A 26,737-nucleotide genomic window follows, 5' to 3' on the forward strand; every position below is an offset into this window, starting at 1 on the left:
ACCCTTTTAATAATGTTATCTACCTTGGAGAGGCCTGTGAATGCATTAATGGTGAAAAAGACGTGATTTAGTCTACTACCAGCGAGTGAAAATACCTCGGCTAGAATGGGGGCGGACGGGGCAGGAGAGGAGCAGAGGCTCGCTAGGAATGAGAACGGCTCCATGAGACGGCACTTCCGGTCTGCGGCGAGTCTTTATTTACATTTATTACGCGGTTTGGTTGAATGCTTGATTCTGATTGGTCTGTTACTTCTTGATAACAGACCGCTCAGTTTGATAACAGACCTAACCAAAGGCTCGGAGCACCTGCTGCACTCAGGCTGCACTTCGTGGATTCTATTTACAACTAAACGTTAATTGCTCTCAAGAATGTTTTAGAAATATTTGAAGCGAGAATTAGACGACGCAGTGTAATCCGCGGCTTCCTCAAAGAAAAATAAGGTGTGTAAAAAGCGGGAAATTTAAGGTTCCATCCATCCATCCATCTTCAACCGCTTATCCGGAATCGGGTCGCGGGGGTAACAGTTCCAACTGAGACCTCCAGATTTCCTTATCCCGAGCAACTTCCTCCACTCCCCTCAGGGAGTATACCGAGGCGTTCCCAAGCCACCTGGTCTTTGTTCTGCCACGGGGTCTCCTCCCAGTGGGATGTGCATCGAGGACCTTCCTAGGAAGGCGCTCGGGCCGGGGGGCATCCAAGCGCCACCTAAGCTGACTCCTTTCCAAGTGTAGAAGCAGCGGTTCTTTACTCCAAGTCTCTCAGACATTTTTCTGATTAATGCTTGGACATCGATTCGGGGGCGGACAAAAAAAAACTGTCGGACACGTTTCGGGAACGGACAGAAAAATGGGCCCCGATCCCAGCTCTATAGTGTGAATGTACCTGAATGGAAGAATGTCTAACACACATTGTAAAGAGCATTGGATAAAAAGCTATATAAATGCAGCCCATTTACCCTCCTTCTCTCTCTCTCTCTCTCTCCCCTTGTCCCCGTCCAGGTTATGGTTTTGTGGATTTCGACAGCCCCGCCGCGGCCCAGAAGGCCGTGTCGTCTCTCAAAGCCACCGGCGTCCAGGCACAAATGGCCAAGGTAAGGAATCGACTCCTCCGCCAGCGTAGAAGCATCGATGCTTCTACGCGAGTCTTTTTTTTAGTTGAATAGCTGAGTAGGCTCGGCTCCATCCAGGAATATGAAGTGGTACTCTACACATTTAATACAGGCTGACACTTCTGGAAAAAAAACTCACCGCGTACACTAAAGCCGGCGCTGGTCCAGAAACTCATTTTTTTTTTAAATGGGAGTTTTTACAATGTTTCCCCCCCAGCGTGCTGTGCTGTGTCAGTCATGGATGGAGCCAGGGTTTGGTTCAGTTATACTCTGTCGTCCTCTCTCATATCAGGAGTCAGGAGTGATTAGCGCTCGCGGCTCTGTTAGAGTGCACTGCCTGGGAGGCTGCTTGCAGGCTCTGTTAGAGTGCACTGCCTGGGAGGCTGGTTGCAGGCTCTGTTAGAGTGCACTGCCTGGGAGGCTGGTTGCAGGCTCTGTTAGAGTGCACTGCCTGGGAGGCTGGATGCAGGCTCTGTTAGAGTGCACTGCCTGGGAGGCTGGTTGCAGGCTCTGTTAGAGTGCACTGCCTGGGAGGCTGCTTGCAGGCTCTGTTAGAGTGCACTGCCTGGGAGGCTGGTTGCAGGCTCTGTTAGAGTGCACTGTCTGGGAGGCTGCTTGCAGGCTCTGTTAGAGTGCACTGCCTGGGAGGCTGGTTGCAGGCTCTGTTAGAGTGCACTGCCTGGGAGGCTGGTTGCAGGCTCTGTTAGAGTGCACTGTCTGGGAGGCTGGTTGCAGGCTCTCTGGGTGTTAGATGTCAAGGTGGGTCTGGTTCGTCTGGCCAGCCACTCTGTCAAACATCATGCCTTCAAGCGCTCTACCAGTAGAGACAGACCAAGGCTGTGGAGTGGACGCACACTGACCTGTGTCAGGGGTGTGTGTGCGTGTGTGTTTGTGTGTTTTGGGATGGGATGCTAAGCGATATTATCGTTTGATATTTTGTATATAAAATTGAAGAGTATTACGTTTATTTTGAAATAAGTCAGGTACAAAAGGGATGGGAGTTTATAAGTTTGACTTCTTCTCACTCCTTTTCGGATATGTTATTTTGTTTCTTCTTTTTGTTGTTTTTATCACTTGCTATGTTTTAATTGGATATTCTTTATTTGTTTTCTTCGTGTTTGGAAGTGCAGAATTGTGCTTTTTTTATTTGACATATTCGAAATAAATATGACTAAACTAAACTAAACTAATCGTGATAAAAAACACTCATGATGATCTTATCGTGGAGATTTAATTTATCGTGATATCGTCCTCCGTCATGCACTGGGATCAATTCACCTTTTATTTGCCGAGCTGCATATCCTGTACCATTTAAACCCTCTATTGGTAAAACGTACTTATAATAGACGTACTTGATACAGTCTTTTTTTTCCCACTCTCTACCAAATGTCTTTGCCAAAAAACAGCAGATCTACAAGCTTGAGCTTGTAGATCTGCTGTTTTTTGGCAAATGTTCCGCCCCAGCTGGATAATGGATGTTGGGGATATTTTGATTATCGCGATAATATCGTAAACCGCGATTTCTTTGGTCACAATAATCGTGATAGGACATTTTCGTATCGTCCCATCCCTAGTGTGTTCGTGTGTGTGTGTTTGTGTGTGCGCACATGCGTGTGCGTGCGCATCGCGAACACTTACAGTGTTCATGTATTTTCGTGCACGCGTGACTGTGTATGTCTACAGATGCTGTGAATCTGTATTTTACCGAAGCAGTTTGACAAATATATCAAACCTTTTCAGATTCCTGTCATAGATTCTTGTCAACGCCACAAACTGTAACTATGACTGATGATGATGATGATCATGTGAAGATGAAGGTCACTTCTCTCTTCTATAATCCTTCATTAAAACGGAAAAAAATCGAGGCAAACGTTTTGGAATAATCGCGGTGTTGATTCGCAGTCTCGTCGGGCCCAGGTTCCCGCCGTCCGTCATTGATTAAAACCCAGGCGTGCGACGTGGAAAGGTCCTTCCACGCGCGCGGGCTGGATGAGTAGGGGAATGATTGCGGTCATACTGTAGCGGCGGCGATGATGAGAGCGTTAGCCGTAATGAGGAAGGTGGCGGTTATTTGGCTGAGATGAGATGAAATGAGACGATGGGAGGGAGGAGAGAGGGAGAGGGAGGGAGAGAGGGAGAGAGATTCTCCGCACGGCACTTCAGGTGTTCCATTTCTCAAATCGTCCTTGTCGATTGGAAACCTTGTACGTCCGAAACCTTCCTTTTCTTGGTCATTATTTTAAAAATGATTTAAAACGGTGAAAATAGCCGAAGTACAAGCAGCACACAACGCCTCGCCAAATCTTTGATTGATTGATTGATTGATTGAAGACTTTATTAGAAGTTTGCATAGGAAAAGGTACAGTTTCATGACGGTACAGTTCACTGGTACAAGGTCTACTAAAAGGAGATCCATGAAAAGACTAAGCTTATTTCCACTGGAAACCATTGAAGTATCTCATATAACATTGAATGACAGACAAATAGAACACAGTACTATGCAGTAGATATGTAAAGAAAAACAAAAAAAAAGACAGTAAGTCTAAAACAAACAGTATATACAAAGAAGGGGCAGGGGAGGTAGGGTTGGGCTAGGTTCATTTTTTACCAGTTGCGAACGGCTGCTGCCTGTAAGTGGTTTTTCAGGGCAATTTTAAAGGATGCTAGTGATCCACACTCCTTTATGGCCTTCGGTAAGGCTTTCCACATTTTGGTGGTATAGCAGAAAAAAGAGTTTGACCCTTTGTTGGTTTTGACTCTGGGTTGAAAGTGATCTGTGGCGCTGCCTCTGGTGTTGTAATTATGGACATCCTTAATGTTTATAAAGTATTTTGAAAGGTACTTGGGTATCATAGTGGTGTAGTGTATCTTGTACACCAGGCCCATTGCAAGTTGCTGTACTCTGTCATCTACTCTGAGCCACCCCACTCTTAACTGGTGAGTAGCGGTGAGGTGAGTCTGATAGGGAAGGATAAGCAGGACCCTAATTAGTTTATTTTGGGCTGTTTGGAGTTTAGTTTTCAGGGCTTGTGGTGCGTCACGATACCATACGTGGACTCCGTAGTCAAAGAGGGGCTGGATTATTGCACCAGCTATGGTCTTCAGTGTGTTGAAATTGACCATCGGGGCGATCCTCTGTAGGAAACGAGTTCGTTGGTTGATTTTATTTATTACTTTAGAAGTCATCTTTTCACTGGAAAGATTAGCTTCAAGGATGCATCCTAAGTAAGAGATTTCATTTTTTCGTGTTATGACCTTGTCACCCACTTTGATTGTGAAGTTTTCGACTTTTTTGAGGTTATGATTTGATCCAAAGAGGATGGACTCCGTTTTTCCCAGGTGAATTGATAATTTGTTGTCGTTAAGCCATGTGCAGATCTTACTTAGTTCAGAGTTAAGTGTCTTAGCACGATCATGTTTGATCACTTAGCTTGAACCCTAGCATTCCTATTCTTAGTGGAACATTAGCCAAAGAATAGCAGATCTACAAGCTCACAACGCCTCGCGCTGCGAGGCGTTGTGAGCTTGTTGTGAGCTTTGCTTTTTTGGCAAAGAGGTTTGGTGTAGAGGGAAAAGAAGAACAGTCTAGTAGGTATTGACAGTTCAAGTGGTGAAATATATGAAAACACAAGTTAATCCAGCCTACACAGATGATAGTGCTGTCAAGTCTAAATTGTATAAGAAATAATCCATGTACATTTTTTTTATCTGCAACTATACCATATGTAGTGGGGGTCCCTGCTTCATCGCTCCCTCAATGAAGGGGTCCTCGGGCTGAAAACGTTGAAGACCCTTGACATAGTGACTTACAAATGTGAAAACTGGGAGATACGAGGTTCCTGGCCTGACAGTGACGAAACGCAACATTTGGCTTCCCCCTCTCCTCTCTCTCCCTCTCCTTCCTCCAATATTTATAAGCGGCCCGGCCAGGCTCCCTCCTCGCTGCATACAGAGCAGGTCTCAGTCCTGATCTTTACCGGTGTCATTTTTAACCCGTTTAGGCCTGGAATTATCGAATGCTTTAACGGTGCCACGCTGCAAGCTTGTAGATCTGCTATTTTTTGAAAAAGTCGTGAAAATGTGTTTAAATCTTTGAGTACCGTAATTGCCGGACTATAAGCCCATGTTTTGAACCCTGCGGCTTATACAAAGGTGCAGCTTATATCAAGATTTTTACAGCTAACGGGCACCACGGCGCTCTAGCGGGAAGCAGGAACACCTGCGTCTTATTGTCCGGTGCGGCTTATATATGTAAACATTTTTTTTTCCTAAATTTAGCTGGTGCGGCTTATATTCAGGTGCGGCTTATAGTCCAGCAATTACGGTATTTTTAAAGCAACGTTTGTAACTCAAATTTTGCTTCTAGGGGGTCCCTGGAGCTAAATGTTTTGAGATGGGGGTCCGTGGCCAAATACATATCATTTTGGGGGTCCTTCACATGAAAGAGTTTGAGAACCACTGACATAGAAACATAGGTTTTTCAAAAAAAAAACTTAGAAGGATTCAAACGACACAATTTCAAAAATAGCAGATCTACAAGCTCGCAGCGCGGCACCGAGTGCTTGTATATCTGCTATTTTTCAACGGTTAACCCGCGGTCTAAAGGGCTTAAGCCTGTACTTTGCAGTCGATCCCAGCGCTCTCTCCGTCAATATCTTCAGGTTGAAGGCTTATTGTCCCCGAATGAAAGAGATGACCTTTTTACACAATCTGTGTGTGTGTGTGCGTGCGTGCGCGTGTGTCCACATCATATGCGTGCATACAACTGTGTATCGTCTGCATAGAGGTGCGTGCGTGCGTGCGTGCGTGCGTGCGTGTGTGTGTGTGTAACATTTGTGCGTCATGGTTTGCTTGCTAATGCTTGTCATTCGTCAGGGCGGTGTTCCACTCAGCGCGGTGTTCCACTCCGCACGGTGTTCCACTCCGCTCGGTGTTCCACTCCGCTCGGTGTTCCACTCCGCTGTTTATCACATACCGCTTTCAGGGTCTTCTGTAGCGCTTTGGTTTTTATAGACAGCCTCCACGTCTCTTTATCTGCTATCATGGCCATCACTCTCCTCTCCTCTCCTCTCCTCTCCTCTCCTCTCCTCTCCTCTCCTCTCCTCTCCTCTCCTCTCCTCTCCTCTCCTCTCCTCTCCTCTCCTCTCCTCTCCTCTCCCCTCCCCTCCCCTGCTGCTATCTCTTGACCCCTACCTTTTAATACTGAGTTATAGCTACAGTATTCCTGCCTATTTGCCTCAAATCACATGTCTTTGTCTCACACACACATGCGCACACACACACACACACACACACACACACACACACACACACACACACACACACACACACACACACACACACACACACAACCACACACACACACACACACACACACACACACACACACACACACACACACACACACACACACACACACACACGCGCGTGCACACACCTCGTATTCACACCAGCCATATGTTCACCTGTCAAACATCCAACGAGGTCAATTTATTCCCTTCGTCAATAATTAATGGCAGAAAGTCTGCGTGTCTCTCTGTCTGTCTGTCTAGCTGTCTGTCTGTCTGGCAAGAGACATGACTATAATGACTTAAATATTCCATAAATACCATAGGTTATGGTGTATCACATATTGTGCATTACACAAGTAATGCATATTGTCTCTGTCGGGCAGAAACCTCTCCAAGTTTCAGATTTGTATGTTTTTTTTGTCAAAGTAAAGCCCTGCTTCATCATACAAGGCCGTAGCACTGAAGTAGTGAAAACAGCCGATCTACAAGCACACAACGCCTCGCGGTGCGAGGCGTTGTGTGCTTGTAGATCGGCTGTTTTCACTAGTTTCAATCATTTTTAAAATGATAAATGCAAAACGAACGGTTTTGGACATACAAGGTTTCCACCCCGACAATGACGATATACTTCAATGCTAGTTTAAATCACCTGGGCCAATGCTAAACATGCTAAAACTATGCTAACCATACTACAGTATGTAACATTGGTAAACCACTATCAAAACAGTACCTGCTTGCCATGCATTAACCTTACCAGTAAGACTCCCTAAACGGGAGATAGCGACCGTCAGGTCGCATACACAAACTTTAGAAGGCAATGGTAGCCAATCAGGAGGGAATATGGGAAATGGGACAGATCCATGTTGATGACATGACTTTAGAGATACTGTGTACCGCTTTGCGTGATTCTAGAGCAAAATCTGTAGGAGCAGCGTCCAAAAATGTGTTTTGCAAGAATCGGCCTCGTGGTGGCGCTAGAAGAGGGCCATGTGAGAAATGTTCAAATATGATTATTTTGGGGATTGCGGCCTGAAAAGGTTGAGAACCATAGGTTTAGCAGACAGTTTGAGGATCCAATGGAGTTAGCTGGTCTTTGTCAGAAGTGCTTTTTCACTACTTTTCATTGGTTCAATATCTTTTTAGCCAGCAGCACACAGACATACAGGGTGTTCAATAGCACTGGTTTATGGAGAAAAGAAAATCAAGAACCTGAAAAAATGGAGCTGGTTTCTGCCAGACAGCTACGATATTGTATACCACAAATATTCTTTAGGAGAGTGTCAGATAGGCCTGTCACAATTTATAACATAATCGTCTAATCGCAATTATTTGACATAATCGCAGTTATTGTGTCATAATCGCTTCCATGTGGAAAATGTCTCATATATTTTCAAACATAGTGGAAATGGCCGATCTACAATATCCGACGCGTTGTGACGCGACGTGTTGTGAGCTTGTAGATCGTCTATTTTCAATATCAATGTTCTTTTTTAAGTATAAAGTAGTCAAATATGTCTGTAAATTCTTTGTATATTTAGGTTACGTGTCATATCTGCTATTTGCAGCTTCAAAGCCTGCAAGCCAAACAGTTTTGTCAACAACAAAAACACAATTAAATCTTTAGTATTTGAGTGACAATTAATCGTCATGTAAAATGTCAGCCCATAGTGTCAAATAGATTTCGGGGGTCCTTGACCTGAACATGTTAGAGAACCACCGTGCTAACCAAACGAACCCCTCTGCTAATAACACTGGCCTTGCATTTCTCTCCCCTCCCTCTCCTCTCCATTGTGTCACATATCGTCACTGTTGGGCAGAAACCTCGTATCTCCAAGTTTCAAATTTGTATGTTTTTTTTTTTGCAAAGTAAAGCCCTGCTTCATCATACAAGGCCGTCGCACAAAGGTAGTGAAAACAGCAGATCTACAAGCACACAACGCCTCACAGTGCGAGGCGGCGTGTGCTTGTAGATGGGCTGTTTTCACTACTTTAAATCATTTTTAAAATGATAAATGCAAAATGAAGAGTTTTGGACATACAAGGTTTCCACCCGACAACGATGATATTGTACGTCTCCCCACAACAGAGTGATGAACGGAGCAGCTCATTACCGCCATATGCTTTCAGCTCAGTTAATAAAACCATCAGTAATCAAGCTGTGCTTTGTTTTTGTGTCTTATATTGTTTCTTTTCTCTCTGTCTTTGGCTCAACACCATTAACAGGCTCTCATGAAGTCTTTGTTACGTTAGATTTTCACGACTTAAACTGTTATTTTACAGTTTTTTTTAACAGTTCAAATTTGTATGTTTTATTCCCGAAGTAAAGCCCTGCTTCATCATGCAAGGCCGTCGCACTGTACATGGACGGATTAACCCCCGCGAGGGCCCCTGGCCTATAATTTTTTTAGGGCCCCCCAACCTCCAACATAACCCCCCTCCCTCCAAACGCGTACTATCCAACTCGGATGTTAAGCCATGAGGATCATCTGTGGGCCAAGAAAGCACCTGTAGACAACAGAGGAGGGGCCCACACATTTGATTTTGAATGAACATTATGTACATTTAATTTTATTAAATTGTCAATGACCATGCAGCCCACTTCCCCCAAGGGCCCCTGAGAGCCAAGGGCCCCTGGCATTGGCCTCATCGGCCCAATGGTTAATACAGCACTCGCACAAAAGTAGTGAAAACAGCAGATCTGCAAGCACACAACGCCTCGCACCGCGAGGCGTTGTGTGCTTGTAGATCGGCTGTTTTCACTAGTTTAAATCATATAAAAAATGATAAATACGGTTTTGGACATACAAGGTTTCCACCCGACAACGATAATATATATATACGTTTCCCATCCTTGCTCGCTGACCAGACAAGCTCTTAACGTGAACGAATTCCCATGGATAAGCATGTGGATTTCTGTCTGCTGCGATTATGGAGATAGTTCAGAGATGTTTCCTGGTGGAGGAGAGGTTGTTATGACGTCTCTCACTGGCCTTTCTTGGCACTGACTATTTTATGCTTTAACTAGCGACCAAGCCCTAGGTTGCGCAGGGCGGAATTCGCACAGGACGGGATTAATTTATTTGCAAGTGCGATTCGAGTTGCGGTTGGTTGTTTAAGTTGGACGAAATATTTTGCCAAATATGGATATGACTGCTACGTCTGACATCTTATGTTATAGACCACATGGAGACTCACACAATATGACCATATATGGGCATTCCAAGCTATGGGCTTAATATTGATGACATCAGTGATCTCCATACTGTATATGGGTAGGTCAGCTATAGACATAATTAATTCTGTCTTGGCCATACATGGAGCGTCCATATATGGGCATTGCGTTAAAACGTTTGAGCACCACTGATCATAGCAACGTAGGTTTTTCAGAAAACCAGTGGTGTAAAGTAACTAAGTACATTTACTTAAGTACTGTACTTAAGTACAATTTAGAGGTATTTGTTGCGACCGTTAGGGAGCAGTTTACTATGAAAACCTCCACCGGCCGTCCGTCCGTCCGTCCGTCCGTCACGTCACGTCACACGTCACACCTTTGTTTGTGTACGGTGTGATGTCATATATCTTCAGTATGACATCACACCACATGTGTAAACAAACCTTTGTGTACGTTGCTGTGGCAACAGTCTGTTGTTGCTGGTCTGTTAGTGTACGTTAGCAACCACCTTAGCAACCATGGTTTTACCCTAGCAACCAACTGTTTACCCTAGCAACCAACTGTTTACCATAGCAACCATGTTTTTTTACCCTAGCAACCAACTGGGCATAAAAGGGATTCTGTTAGGGATCTCCATATATGGGCATAAAAGGGATTCTGTTAGGGATCTCCATATATGGGCATAAAAGGGATTCTGTTAGGGATCTCCATATATGGGCATAAAAGGGATTCTGTTAGGGATCTCCATATATGGGCATAAAAGGGATTCTGTTAGCTGTTAGTGATCTCCATATATGGGCATAAAAGGGATGCTGTTAGGGATCTCCATATATGGGCATAAAAGGGATTCTGTTAGGGATCTCCATATATGGGCATGAAAGGGATTATGTTAGGGATCTCCATATATGGGCATAAAAGGGATTGTATCCCAGATGATGCCATGTGGTGTGATGTCATTTGTATACAAATGTGGGCGGCAACAACAGACTGTTGCCACAGCAACGTACACAAAGGTTTGTGTACACATGTGGTGTGATGTCATTTGTATACAAATGTGGGCGGCGACAGACCAGCAACAACAGACTGTTGCCACAGCAACGTACACTGCTGCGCCACACTCAGCACCCCTAAAAACCAGTACTTGGGATTTGTTGATGTAAATGTTCACATAGAGTGTAATAATTGGTAAAACAAACTTTTGGCCTATTTGTGGAGATAAGCGACCAACGGTCGCTTATCTCCCGATTAGGGAGTCTTACTGGTACTTTACTTAAGTATGTCCACTTTGCAATACTTTTACTTCTACTCCACTACATCTCAGATCCAAATATTGTGATTTTACTCCACTACATTTATTTGAAAACTTTAGTAACCAGTTACTTGTTGTGAGCTTGTAGATCTGCTATTTTCAAACATTTTGTGCTTTTACTTTTGGTACTTTAGGTACGTTTTGATGCCAATACTTTCATACGTTTACTCAAGTGCATTTTGAATTCCGGACTTCTACTTGTAACAGAGTATTTCTAAACTGCACTAAGTATAAACTGTGAGTATTTTTTTCCACCACTGCAGAAAACCGCTAGTATTTAGAAGACATTCTTAGGTGTGTGTGCACGCGTGTGTGCGTGTACGCGTGCGAGCGAAGAAGAAGAAGAGAAGCGACAGTTGATTTTCTCCTGCTCTCCGTTCCTGTGTAGCCGCCTGCCGCCTCGTCGCTCCCCTCACTCCCCCTGGGATCTGAAATACCACGGCAGGAGGAGATGAAACGACGTCTTCCCTTTCTGTCTCGCCCTGCCGGTGACAGCGACAGGGAGGAGAGAAGGCGTAATTAAGACACCTAAAGGACACGTCCCCCTCCGTTACACCCGCACCCACCCCCCACGCTCACCTCTGCACGAGCATCACAGAGATAGATGAAAGTCCTTTAGTGTGTGAAGTTCTTTAGTGTGCGAAGGTAGAAGTGCTTGTGTACGTATACTGCATGTCCATGCCTCTGTGTGTGTAGATCAGGGGTTTTCAAAGTGGGTGACGGGGCACCCTGGGTTGCCGCGACGGCAGTCCAGGGGTGCCGCGAGATCATTTGATAATATTTGGAATTTATTTGGACACTTGAAAAAATATTTAGTATCATTTTAAACTTGAAGTACAAAGTTATTTTCAGTCAGTTCTAACCAAAATGGCTATTATCGCAATGTTTTACTCGCAACATAATCACTAAAATATCGTCACTGTCGGGCAGAAACCTTGTATCTCCAAGTTTCAAATGTGTACGTCTTTTGGTAAAGCAAAGCCCTGCTTCATCATACAAGACTGTCACACAAAACTAGTGAAAACAGACGATCTACAAGCACACAGTGTCTCGCATCGCGAGGCGTTGTGTGCTTGTAGATCTGCTGTTTTCACTAGTTTTAGTACATTTTATAGATGATAAATACAAAACGGTTTTGGACAAGGTTTCCACCCGACAACGACAATATGCTATAAATATAAGGTGCTGGGAGTGAAAATTATAATGTAGGGGACGGGGTGCCTCGAATTAAAGAAAATATTTATGGGGTGCCCTGAGACAAAAAGGTTTGGGAAACCCTGGTGTAGATAGATAGATAGATAGATAGATAGATAGATAGATAGATACCTTTATTATCCCAAAGGGGAAGATCAGTCGCCCGGAGGCAGCACAGCAGTATGAGGATATTTACAAAGTTACAGAGAAGTAAGAAAGAATAAAAAAAAAAAGATCAGAGTACAGAAAAGAGCAAGGTATACATCAAAGAAAGGGAACGAAGAATATATATATGTTACAGTGTTTTTGAGCACTTGTTTTAGATCACCTTATGGGCAGTCATTGGGAGTATAGCTCAGTGGTAGAGCATTGGTCTGCATTGGTCCGACGTTTTATTGTTCCTCCATTGTTCCCATTAGTCCGACACTTGTGAATGCTAACCTGGTGAATGCTAACCAAGCCCCCAGAACGGCTTGTAAATATTGAAGCAGCCGCCCTACTGGCCAAAGCTGGAATTTCAGGCGGGGTGAAACATACATGCACGAGCATAAGAGCGCGGCGCTGGGGTCTACAATAGGGTTCAATGGACGTCGACGTCGTTCGTGACGTCATTCGTGACGTTTGGCTCCACTGCGTAGTGGAGCCATTCCCCAGAATGCACCTGGATTAGCTACATTGCTAGCACGTAGCCGTTGCTTCAAAACGCCACTGAGCACTTGCATTGAAATGATAGTGGGGGCGGGGCTCGTCCGCTCTCTATTTTATATATACTCTATGATGCTAACCTGCCGACGCTGGTGAATGCTAACCTGGTGAATGCTACTATGCCTAAACCTAACCCTAACCCTAGAGAAATTAGACGTTTGCTTTGAGACCCAAACTACCGTAGTGAAAAAGGCAGATCTACAAGCACACAACGCATCGCTTAGCGGCCGCGTTTGCCAGCTTGTTGATCGGCTATTGTAACTGTTTGGGGATAACAGTGCTGTACATTCACACACATGCGTGCAGTGGACCTTGCAGTGGACTCAGTTATGATTTCTGCTTTTGCCACGCCTGCACCCAAAAAAATAATCTCTCAGTTGAACACATTTTAAATGTGTGAAACTTTTCCACCCATTTTATATGAATAAATTTATATATGGGATATATGTAGTCCCAAGTCAAATCTACATTCAATGCAATGCATGTTGTTCAATTAGTCCAACTCATTTTCATTAACTTAAGCCAAGTTAATTATATGAACTTAATTAATTTACGTTTGTCCAACTCAAACAAATGTTAACGTAAATGTGTTGGTTCAACTCATTTTTATGGAATTAAGCTAAGATAAATAAAATACTTTTACATTTACATAAGAAGAGTTCGGTTTCAGGTTTTCTTCTGGATGATTTGTTTCAAGTTTTACAATATCAACATACAGATGCATAATGGATATATGCAATAGCAGTGATTATTGAATAATCAGAACATTTAAGAGAAAACCAACGCAATAACCTCAAAGTTACCATGAGTTCTTCTCTTTTAGCCTAGCATGGGGAGGGAGCTCAAGCTTAAACTAGCAGCCTAGCAGTTAGGGTTAGGGTTTAGGCTCAAATACTGACAAATCAAATTCTGACATATGACAGTCATCTTGCCAAGGCAGACACATTGATATGATACATTTAGCATTTTTAGCTCCCGAAAGCTTAAACATTTCCCTGAAAACCTAGAAAAATGCTGTTCCCAGCATGCTTTGCATAACATGTGACCAACTTATTTGACCAATCAAGGGAAAGGGCTGGAGTCACTTCTCAGATCTGTAAAATGTACTTAATAAAATTGAGTTGGATTCAAACAATATTCTCAGAATGATTTCAGCCTTAAAAACTACTCAATGAAATTGGTGAGAGGCGTGGTTTATGGGACTCTGGGAGTTTTCATTGGAACTCATTTTCAATGTGTTTTTAAATTCCATTACTAAGATTTGAGTTACATGAATGTAATATAAATGCATAATGTTAAATGAATAGATTTTGTATAAGCACTATTAATTACATTTGAGTTGGAACAATTTAATAAAAATGCATATATTGTAAATGTATATATTTAAGGTAAGCACGATTAATATTTGTTCAGTTACATCAATTCAATACATTTGCATATATTATAATTAAATACATTTAAATAAAGCCAACATAATGTAAATGTATCACATCTGGCACTATTAATAATATTTGAGTTATATCAATTAAATGTATATGCTTATGCCTTGAAGTGAAGTAATTAAATAAAGCAAACATAATTTATATGTGTCACATTTATAGGGGGGTTGAATCAGTTTTTTGGGTGTGACAGAGACAGCATGATAACAGGCGAGGGCAGAGGCGTCAATTGGGTATGGCAGGGGTATGCAGCTGCCATACCCTGGGTCCAGGGGGGAAATTAAAGTTACTTTTAAATATAAATACATGAATGTCTCTTTGTCTATCTGTGCTGGTTATTATGTTATAAAATACAGTAAAATAACTACAAATGCAACATTTTACAAAATGGTCACTTCAACAAGGTATATATTCTCCACATTTTTATTCATCTTGACAGAATGGTATATTCCCAGGTTCCGCAGGTCAGCTGCACAGGTGCAATTCGTTATTGTTAATTGTGGCACATTTACTAACATGCCAAGTTTAGCTGCGCTTGAACAACCGTTCTAGGCTGCCATATCCATCCCAAGAAACCGTAGAAACGGGGAAAAAAAAGAAAATGTACTTCTTAAAATAAATGAATCGTGCCTGTTGATAAGGTATGGCAACATGACTGGTGTCTTGAACGCGCGCCTTTGCGCACGTTCAATGTTGCCATGTTGCCATACCTTAGCTTTTTCTGAACTGACGCCACTGGGTGAGGGGAGCGAGCGCCGCTCTCTTTCCGTGGACTAGTCAACCGTCAGCTCTCCTCACTCTCCACAGGGGCTGCCATTTTCCCCTTGAGACAATCAGGCTGAAATTATGGGGAGGGCGGCCCCTGGATTGCGGCGCATGTCAGGGGTGTCGCACCAAATTCTGGGCCCCGGCCGGGGTGCAAGGATTCACTGCAGGCCCCCCATTAATGTTCATAGGGGGAGGGGGTTTAACCCATTTAGACGGGGAACGCATTATTATTACGCATTATTGTGCTTTAACTGTTGAAAAATAGCAGATATCCAAGCTACCAGCGTGGCACCGAGTGCCGCGCTGCGAGCTTGTAGATCTGCTATTTTTGTAACCTTTGTTTCTATGTCAGTGGTGCTCAAACCTTTTCATGTGACATGATATGTATTTGGCCACGGACACCCATCTCAAAATGTTTAGTTCCAGGGACCCCCCCAGAAGCACAATCTTAGTTACTAACGTTCGCTTCAAAAAAATTCAACGATTTTGCACACATTTTCACGACTTTTAACAAAAAAATAGCAGATCTACAAGCTCGCAGCGCGGCACTCGGTGCCGCGCTGTGAGCTTGTAGATCTGCTATTATTCAATAGCTAAAGTATAGAATAATTCCAGGCCCCTCCACCTTCCTTGGGCCCCAGTAACTCAGTCCCCCCCCCCCTCCCTTGTGACGCCCCTGGCTCCTGTGTCGGGAGAAGGTGATTCCACCTGACAGCTGCTTGTTTTCAGACAACAGCCAGTCTTTATGGAAATCATCTTCTCTACCTGTTTTCCCCCCTCGGAGGCTCTCTGTCTCGGCTCCCGCTGATAACAGCCCACAGGAGAACAAAGACATGCCTTTATTTCCTATCTGGTTGCTGTCTCTCCGTGCGGCCGCGATTAGTAACAGGCTCCTATAACATCCTATTGAGGCTGACAACGCACACCCTGTCTTAAAGTCAGCCAATATAAACACACAGATATATCGTCGTTGTCGGGCAGAAACCTCGTATCTCCAAGTTTCAAATTTGTACGTTTTTTCACGAAGTAAAGCCTTGCTTCATCATTCTTCATTCACCGTTGTTTCCTGTTGAGATTGGCAGATTTCACCCAGGTTTTTTCCTCTCACTCACGTCACTTTGTCTGCTGAACTCACTCAGCAACGATATAAAAAGAAAATAAACAAAAATACAAAATAAAACAATTCACAGGAGGCAAGCAGTCATCACCCCATGATGTGCACTGCACTGTAGTTTCAAATGCATCGCTTTTTTAGTAAAAAAGAAAAAAGACCTGTGTGACATGTGTGATCTTGGCAGGTTGCCCCAGGAAATGTGCCAATCTCAACAGGAAACAACTGTACAAGGCCGTTGCACAAAAGTAGTGAAAATCATATTAAAAATTATAAATACGGTTTTGGACATACAAGGTTTCCACCCGAAATGATGATATGTATACGTTTCACATCCTTGGTTGCTGACCAGACAAGCTCTTACGTGAACGAATTCCCATGGATAAGCATGTGGATTTCTGTCTGCTGTGATTATGGAGATGGTTCAGAGATGTTTCCTGGTGGAGGAGAGGTTGTTATGACGTCTTTCACTGGCCTTTTTTGGCGCTGAAGTGGAATGCAGCGTTTAGCAGCAGTAAACCCCTGGACTCAACCATGGGGCATCTTCATATTAATAATCATATCAATAAATGGCTCTTATCAAAGGCAAACACAAAGTAGAAAGTACTGTTTGCTATTATGTCCATGAATTAAATACAGAGGGCTTCCAACGTAAAAAAAGACCGTAAAAATACTTATTTGGGATGTTCCTTTTTAGGCAGGGTGTTTAACTGTACTTGTACTGTACTACATTTCAATTCACACTTCTGATTGGTCAGAGTGTGATTGGTCAGAGTATAGTGCCCAGTCACTATACTGCACCTGAGAGGCTACTTTTTACTGAAACCAAGTTTAAAATGAGAATTGATTGAATACACAAAATAACAATAAGAAGCAACTGATTTTCAATGGTAGTGGATGGAGAGAAAGGACTTTTGTCCCACCAAGACACAGCAACCAATGGGTGCCGAAGAGGGGTGGGACAACGGGCGGGACTTGACAAAGGTTGAATTGTATTGACTATACTTGTACTCTTCTCCATTTTTGTCTAATGAAATAATCAATCAATCAAAAATAGACATTTACGCTTCTGAGATGCAATCAATCAATCAATGAAAACCAGAAGGGGACATCAAAAGCAGAGGGAACCCCGCCTGCATGAAGCAGGATGAAGGATTAATGGTGGTGCAGGTTTAGACCCCAGCATGTCTCCCAACATCCCGTTATATCTAAGGCTCCGTGATGGATGCAGGCGGACAGACGGACCCCTTATATCTAAGGCTCCGTGATGGATGCAGGCGGACAGACGGACCCCTTATATCTAAGGCTCCATGATGGATGCAGGCGGACAGACGGACCCGTTATATCTAAGGCTCCATGATGGATGCAGGCAGACAGATGGAAGAGTGCTGTTTGCCCTTCATTTAATGCTCATGTTGCAGGTCAGACGCAGATAAAAGTTAAAGGCGCCATTTGAGTGCCTTCATGAAGTGAATCCCAAAGAGTGTCGGTCAGACGTTGGTTCAGCATGGACTGCTTTACCTCTCTTTCTCATTGTCTCTGTCTGTCTCTCTCTTGTATGTGTGTGTGCAGGGACTTGCAGAGAATGTTAGAGAGGCAGGGTCTGACATTTCTAAAAGGGCCTTTTGGTGGAAATATTGAAAATAACCGACCTCCAAGCTCACGACGCGTCCCGCTGCGACGCGTTGTGACCTTGGAGGTCGGCTATTTTCAGTGCTTGATACCACACTGAAGCATAATCAAGTCAATACTGGAGATGTGTCAAGGTAATTCTCTTGAATTATGCCTTCAGGTATGGCATGGAAAGAGGGCATTTGCATGTCTTTCACCATAGTAAAAACTGCATTTTGCATTTGGAAAGGGCTCTTTTTACAGACGGATAAAAGGGCAGGGGCTCAAGCCCCCTTTGATGTCTATGTGTGCATGTGCCTGTGTGTGTCTTTCTCTCCGTCTCTCTCTCTCTCTCTCTCTCTCTCTCTCTCTCTCTCTCTCTCTCTCTCCCTATGTGTGTTGGAAGGAGAATAAAGGAACTTGCTGTGAGTTTGACATCCATATTCATCTAGGAGGCCTGGTGGGTGGCTGGTGTTATTATCCTTCTAGAGGTCAGACATGTAGGGTGACCTCAGCCTAGTCATCAGAAAGAAGACAGAGAGAGAGAGAGAGAGAGCCAGAGGGCTGCACACAGGGACGTGCTGGGCCCCTGATTCAGCCCGGGAAAAAGAGTTGGAGAGGCCCTTATTGCGCGCTATAGAGAGAGATCTCTCTCTATAGCGCTGCTGCTGCTGCTACTCAAAGATGTGTGACAAAGTGACAAGCCAGTGGGCCAATTACATGAGTTATATTTTGTTGTTGTCGGGTGGAAACCTTGTATGTCCAAAACCGTTTGTTGTGTATTTATCATTTTAAAAATGATTTAAATTAGTGAAAACAGCCGATCTACAAGCACACAACGCCTCGCACCGCGAGGCGATGTGTGCTTGTAGATCTGCAGTTTTCACTACTTTTGTGTGACGGCCTTGTATGATGAAGCAGGGCTTTGCTTTGCGAAAAAATGTACAAATTTGGAACTTGGAGATACGAGGTTTCTGCCCGACAGTGACGATTTACTTTTTTGTTGGCCACCCAGCTCCCAAAATGGAACGAAGGCAGACATTTTTTAAAAATGTTATTTCCTCATGGCCGGCCTGGGGAATGAACCGGGAATGAACCGGCCGTTCGGGAGTTGTCCTGCTTTTCCCAATGGCCAGCACGTCCCTGGCTGCACAGCAAAAACCTATTTCACCTCCAAGTTCAGAGCGCAACATCTCTCTCTCTCTCTCTCTCTCTCTCTCTCTCTCTCTCTCTCTCTCTCTCCCCCGCCGTCTCTTTCCCTCCAGCCTCGGCAGTGTTTTTCCTCCGTGAGCCATATGGTGTGATGCAGTAATCAGCACATCTCTCCCTCTCTCTCTCTCTCTCTCTCTGCATCTCCACGTGCACTCGGTGGCCGTTGACACGGTGGCACAGCAATTAGCACCCCCACCCAGATGTTTCATCCGCCAGCCACGCCTCCCATTTGGATCTGCAGTGTACGGGACACGCTCTGCGTACCTGCTATTAGTCTTATCTCATGCCTGCTTTGAAATCCATCCTACGGCGGTGCCCTGTGATAAAAAAAATGAAAATACCATGTCTACAACAGGGGTCTTCAACATTTTCAGGCCAAGGACCCCTTAGTTGAGAGAGAGATGAAGCAGGGACCCCCACAACCTGTTCATAGATTCCATATAGTTTCATCAGTGTATTTTGGATTCATGTCAATTTGTGTTTTCAGATATTTAACCACTTGAACCGTCAATACTTAATAAACTTGATCTTTCACTCTGTACTTATTCTGCTCTTTTTCCCCTCTACACCAAACCTCTTTGCCGAAAATAACCGATCTACAAGCTCACAACACCTCGCAGCGCGAGATCCGAATGTGGCGTGATGCGACTCATTGTGAGCTTGCAGATTGGCTATTTTTGCTGCTGGGCACTGTCGTATGACCAAGTATAATTCAGGCTTCACTGTATGCTACAGTATCTGTGAGCATACCCAGGTGACAGCAGCTTTCTGACAGCTAGATCACCCTGCGTTGTGGAACGACCTTCGGTCCTTATCTCACGTGATGACATTCACAGACGTTGCGTCGCCTCCTTTTATGGGCACGCTGCAAAAAAAAGAAGAAGAAAAAAACATGTGTGCCGCGTGGTTTCATCAACAACCTTTTAAAATGAACTTGTGTCGGGGGGGGGGGGGGGGGGGGGGGTTGAAAAGGACGTTTCACCTGAAAAGTTTTAGTTTTAGTCTAATTTTAGTCGACTAAATATTATAAGATTTTAGTCGACTAAATCCACTGTTGATTTAGTCAACTTCAATGTATTTTGGCTGATTTTACACTTGGTTGCATGCTGAAAATTAGCCGATCTACAAGCTCACAACGCGTCGCCCTGCGAGGCGTTGTGAGCATGTAGATCTGCTATAAGCTTGTAGATCTGCTATTTTCAGCACGCAACACCTGAGACCAACCAAACATAAAATGACTCTCTTCTCCACTAGTCCCTCCCTAATGTTTTAGTCTAGTTTTTATTTTGTTGACGAAATTGTCAATATATTTAGTCTTAGTTTTAATCATCACAGCTTCATTTTTATTTTGTTTTGTCAGTGAAAAAAACACAGTCGACAAACACTTTTCGTCATAGTTTTAGTCGGCGAAATCAACACTGCGTCACTCTCTGTCAGGCCTGTTGGTTTCAATTGCGGCGTAATCGTTTTTTTTCTGGGTGGTGTGCGATGCCGGGTTTTCTGGACACGAGCGAAAGTGTCTCGAGGAGCGTTTTGCGCTCCCCCGATGATGTTATCTGGCAGATAATCTGACTCCAAACACCGTTGAAATAAGGTTTACAGGCGCACACCTGAGACTGATTGGAGTGTCAACTATGTAATGGCGGCGTCGCTCGGATAGCGGAATGCAGAGTGCGTTGCATCGACTCACTTGAGGAGTAATCGTTCACAGCCCGCCAGAGTGTGACTTTTCTTTTTTTTTGCCTTGAATGTGGCTGCAACGAGGAGAAGGCTCTGCTCTCCTCCCCTCCTCTAACCTGTTAAGACCGGAAACGCATTATTTTATGCTTCAACTATTAAAAATAGCAGATATACAAGCTTGTAGATCTTGTACATCTGCTATTTTTTTAAAGTTGTGAAAATGTGTGCGTCTTTGAATATTTTGGCCCGATTTTTAAACCTTTGTCAAACTTTTTGACAAACTTTTTCATGTGAAGGACCCCCAAAATGATATGTATTTGCCCACGGAACCCATTTCAAAATATTTAGTTCCAGGGACCCCCCCAGAAGCAGAATTTGAGCTACAAATGTTCGTTAAAAAAAACCATATACTGTATTCAAAGATTTGCACACATTTTCACGACTTTTCAAAAAAAAAAAAAAAAAAGATCTACAAGCTCGCAGCGTGGCACCCAGTGCCGCGCTGTGAGCTTGTAGATCTGCTATTTACTCTAACAGCTACAGTATAAAATAATGCAGCGGGCTTAAATGCGCTAACCTAGAAGTGATACTTTTGAAGGACAAAGCCTGCGAGAGCGAGATGGACCATCTGACGCGCTCCCGAACCCCCCGCTATCTCTTCCACTGTCTCCCGTCTTCTAATTACGCTTCAATCATCCACAGCAGCCCTGCGTGAGGTAAATTATTTCTGCGAGCCGAGAGGAGACGTGCCGAGACAGAGAGAGAGAGAGAGAGAGAGAGAGAGAGAGAAGAGGAAGACGGGTCTGGAAGAGAGAGAAAGACGAGAGGACGGAGAGAGTAGGAAAATGGATAATATCGAGCGATGGAATAAAGTCAGAGACATATAGAGGCAGAAAGGGGATCTACTGTAAGTAGACAATGGAGCAAGAGATGAAGGGGAAACCAGACTAACAGAGAGCTGGAGGGGAAGAGAGAAAAGATCTGCTTTTCGTCGTTGTCGGGTGGAAACCTTGTATGTCCAAAACCGTTCGTTTTTAAGAAATGAACTAAACTAGTGAAAACAGCCGATCTACAAGCACACAACGCCTCGCGGTGCGAGGCGTTGTGTGCTTGTAGATCGGCTGTTTTCACTACTTTTGTGCACCGGCCTTGTCTGATGAAGCAGGGCTTTACTTCGCGAAAAAACATACAAATTTGAAACTTGGAGATACGAGGTTTCTGCCCGACAGCGACGATATTATGATCACTGCAGCAGGAGACAGGCGGTCACTAATGAACAAGAGAGAGGGAGAGGGAGAGAGAGAGAGAGAGAGAGAGGGAGAAGTATATACCAGTAAGATGCCTAAGGGCGACAATAAGCCATCTGGCCAGTGATGTATATCAGACCCATATATGCCCAGCAAGGGCGGTCAGGACCTGGACCAATCAGTGACGTCTCGATCGGGGCCAGATCAAGTCAAACCATGACTAGTCAGATCTGACCGAGAATATCACCTGATTTCAACCAACATAAATCCTGCCCACGAAAAGAAGACGTCCTGGATTAATCAGAGAGGGTCCGATCGAGGCCAGATAAATATCACAACTAGTCAGATATGTCCCATGAATATAACCTTATATGCTGATATTTCAACTCGCATTACAAACAATAACAATAATCTTGTCAAACAAAAAAGTTTGTATGACATCCTGGTAATGACGTCAAGATCATCCCCATATGAGCTGTGATCTGGCCTAGTTCTGAACGTCACCGGAGTCTCCGGAGGACGTCATCATAACGTCATCATGACGTCATTTGGCTTGCAGGGTGGAGAGCCCTGGTATCCATATATGGAGATCTGTGTCAACATTCTTACTCAATTATTATTCGTTATGTGAACCAGCCACACAGATATGGGCTGTCTTGGCCATCTGTCTTGGCCATATATGGGTTCTGTTAGTGTGGTATGTGGCCGATGTGGCCTCCATATAAGGACATTCCCATATGAAGTCCTGTTAGATATGGGCTTAATAATGATGACATCAGGGATCTCCATACAGTATATGGGCATAAAAGGGATTATGTTAGTGTGGTTCCCCTGACATAACAGTGATGTCATCAAACACATAGACTGTGAAAAAACCGTGACACAGAGACAAGATGTGGCATTTCTCATACTAAATTGCGACCTACGGTCGCAATTAGGCATTAGCATACCTTGTGGTGACCCACATTGACAGACTGTGATAGACATTCACCAAAGAGGTACTGTGCCTTTAAGAGAGCGGGGGGTTAGTGTTGTAACTACTTCCGTTTCCGGGTTAATGTGGTTGTTGTTGTTGTTGTACTCAGACCCCTAGAGAGAGAGAGTTATGACACTTATACGTCGACTCCCATTGTAAGCGTGGAAAGCCTATTTACTCTATGGTGGAAAGCTAGCTTAGCCTAGCTTACTGGAGCCTGTTCTCATTCTTAGCGAGCCTTTGCTGCTCTTCAGCCCCTTGGAGAGGCCCGTGAATGCGTTAAAAGGGGGGAAAAGACGTGATTTAGTCTACTTACCAGCGAGTGAAAATGCCTCAGTTATAATGGGGGCGGACGGGGCTGAAGAGCAGCAGAGGCTCGCTATGAATGAGAACAGGCTCCATGCGACGCCACTTCCGGTCTGCGGCGAGATCAAAGCGTGTCGCCACTCTGCTTACACTGCTCTGGTTGTACTGCTGCTAGCTTGTTGCAAACATTGCACAGTGAATGTACAAGTTCATGTGGAGATAAGTGAACTACCTTGACCCACCTACGTCTCCTGTCTCACTGTTTCCTAACTCCACAACCTACTGTATTCCAACACTTGCTAATTATGTTCAATCAGTTGCTGAGATGTAGGTTAATATCTAATGCTGTGGAATAGATGTTGACAGAAGTCATACTGGAATAATGTTGTTTTTGTTGTTATATGAAATTATTCATTCTTTTTTTTTTCTGTGGCTCTTCTAATTAGGCTACACAAAATTACCATCTTATTAATGGTAAAAAAAAGTGTGTGTGTGTATGTGTGTGTGTGTGTGCGCGTGCGTGCGTGCGTGCGTGCCCCACTTGCATATTTGGATGTTTTTTTTTTCGTACCGCGACAATGGCTTTAATTCCATTACCAAATGGCTCGGCGGTGGCCCTCGCGCCCACATCTCCAGCAGCGCGAGCGGAGGCCCACGCTCTCAATATGCTCAACACCGCCTGCTCGCTTTGAAGCAGACATAAGCATGGCTCGCTAATGGCCACAGTGTGCAGTTATTAGAATCTCTTTGAAGTGGCAACCATCGCCAGCTCCCTCTGCCTTCTCTGTCAATTGATCTGGCTCCATTAGGCCGTCTAGCCCGGGAACGCAAATCAGATTTGAACCACTTTAACCATCATTTTCATGCTTTAACTATCGAAAAATAGCAGATATACAAGCTCACAGCGCGGCACCGAGTGCCGCGCTGCGAGCTTGTAGATCTGCTATTTTTGAAAAGAATCCTGTGAACGTTTGGTTGCAAGTCTTTGAATATCTTTGACACGTTTCTATACATGTCTTGCAAAATCCTTCTTCTAAATCGGTGGTCTAGGCCGGGAACGCAAATCACATTTGAACCACTTTAACCATTATTTTATGCTTTAACTATCGAAAGTGCCGCGCTGCGAGCTAGCAGATCTGCTATTTTTGAAAAATCCTGTGAACGTTTTGTTGCAAGTCGTTGAATATTTTTGACACGTTTCTATAAATGTCTTCTAAATCCTTTTCCTAAATCGGTGGTTCTCAAACTTTCTCATGTCAAGGACCACTGGAATTACATGTATTTGGCCGCGGACCCCTCATCTCAAAACATGTTGTTCCTAACCCTAACCCCCAGAAGCAAATATTTGAGTTACAAATGTTCGCTTTTTAAAAAGATATACCGGTATTCAACAAACAAAAAATAGGAGATCTACAAGCTCGCAGCGTGGCACTCGGTGCCACGCTGTGAGCTTGTAGATCTGCTATTTTTTAAATAGTTAATGCATAAAATAATTCTAGGCCTAAAAAGGTTAGCAGGGCCCACTGAGATGGCGTTCAAAGGCCCGAGTGGAGGCACACAGCACATTGGACACACACACACACACACACACACACACACACACACACACACACACACACACACACACACACACGCTCACGCACACGCTCACGCACGCACGAGCGTGCACGACGCCAGGTGAAATGCTTTGCATTCATTTGCTCAGCCCGGCTGTGAGAACACACATCCCCAATGGCAAAGAAAGTGAATATTGGAAAATCGAGTTCAATCAGTTCAATCTGAAGAATGTGTCGGCCAACTAAATGTTTGGTCAACACCCAACCCCATTACCTTGCAATGGAGGCATTAATTGTGATTTAACAACTTGAACCCTATACACTTAAACCCAGGGGCGGGCTGGCCATCTGGCATACAGGGCATTTGCCCGGTGGGCTGGTAGGCTAGGGGGCTGGGGGGGCTGGTGTAAAAAAAAAAAAAGAAAAAGAAATAGCCAAAGTTCTGACACATTTTGGCACTAATCATGTTCATACTCCACTTGTTGGTGGTGAGAACTGTATGCTAACTTATACAATGTATGGATTGTGTAGTTGTGTAGTTATCATTTGTTGTTTGTAAAAGTTGTGGTATTAAACACTTGTGTATTTATATGTGCCGCCTTCGACCGGTAGAGTATCTTCGCGCGCGCTGGTTGTGGGGGCTGGTCTGGTCAAGATGCCAGGGCTGAATTTTAGTCCCAGTCCGTCCCTGCTTAAACCCTATATATATACTTTGTTCTTCTGTGTCAGGCACGTGCACACATAGACATCAAAGGGGGCTTGAGCCCCTGCCCTTTTATCCGTCTGTGAAAAGTGCCCTCTCCAGACCATGAATGCAAGTTTTTACTATGGTGAAAGAAATGCAAATGCCCTCTTTCCATGCCACACCTGAAGGCAGCATTCAACAGAATTGCCTTGTCCAAACTCTCCTGAACTTGAATGCAGCATCTTATGTTGAAAGAATTGCCCTCCCTGTGTAGAAATCCATGCTGTTACGCCACATCTCCAGTATTGACTCGATAATGCTTAGTTCAGTTTGGTATCGAACCCCGAAAATAGCAGCCCTCCAAGCTCACAACGCGTCTCAGCGCGACGCGTTGTGAGCTTGGAGGTCTGCTATTTTCGATATTTTCACCAAAAGGCCCTTTTACAAATTTCAGCCCCTGCCTCTTAACATTCTCTGCACGTCCCTGTTCTGCGTACCCTGGGGGACGCAGAGGGGGCCACTAATTCTTTCGCCCTCTACACCAAATATCTTCACCGAAAACCTCCCTTCTACACAACACATGGGGAGCTTACTGTATGGCAGGGTTCCCCAATAGGCGGCCCGCGGGCCATTTGCGGCCCGCAGGGGGCTACTGTCTGGCCCCCACCAACCCCAGTAATAATGGTGGTATAAGAGCATTAACAACACTAGTGTGTTGTCGGGTGGAAATGTCGTATCTCCAAATTTGTACGTTCTTTCGCAAATCATACAAGGCCGCCGCACAAAAGTAGTAGTAGTAGTAGTTTAAATCATTTTTAAAATGATACATTCAAAACGAATGGTTTTGGACATACAAGATTTTCACCCGACAACGACGAAAACTGTTGCTGGAGTAGTGGGAACCCCACCGTCGCCCCCTGCAATGTTGTGGCCCTCGGCTTGGTACCTTAGACATAATTCGGCCCTTGGGGAAAACTAATTGGGGAACCCTGCTGTATGGCATTGGCTATTTCCATTGAACGTTCGCCAACTTTCTCCTTAATGGTTAATTGTGATCAACCAGCAGAAAATGTCCGTCCACTGGTTTGGAATAAATAATGGTAGAATATGTTGTCTCAACTCAAACAGACCTTAAATAGAAGGCGGTAGGTAGGTAGAAGGTACGCAGCAGAACATGGACTGATAATATGCAGACCCTGTGATGCAGCAGCAGCAGCTGACCCGCTTCTATTTGTCTTCATCAGGCCCACCAATTAGTTCAGGGACCAGATTCCTCAGTGCCAGCCATTCTCTGCCCTCCTACCTATCATCTCCCTTTCTCTCTCTTTCTCTCCCTTTCTCTCTCTCACACATTCTCTCTCTCTCT

General features: G+C 44.3%; 1 protein-coding gene across 1 annotated transcript in view; it reads left to right on the forward strand.

Moving 5' to 3' along the window:
- Positions 1–26,737, forward strand: part of LOC308293196 (RNA-binding motif, single-stranded-interacting protein 3-like) — a 527,253-nt gene that overhangs the window by 195,703 nt on the left and 304,813 nt on the right. The window contains exon 4 of the mRNA XM_080735633.1: positions 1,000–1,091. Coding sequence (XP_080591759.1) covers positions 1,000–1,091 — 92 coding nt within the window. The remainder of the gene's footprint in view (positions 1–999; positions 1,092–26,737) is intronic.

Source organism: Nannobrachium achirus (genome assembly GCF_963921795.1).
Source record: "Nannobrachium achirus genome assembly, chromosome: 10".
Classification (NCBI taxonomy): Eukaryota; Metazoa; Chordata; class Actinopteri; order Myctophiformes; family Myctophidae; genus Nannobrachium; species Nannobrachium achirus.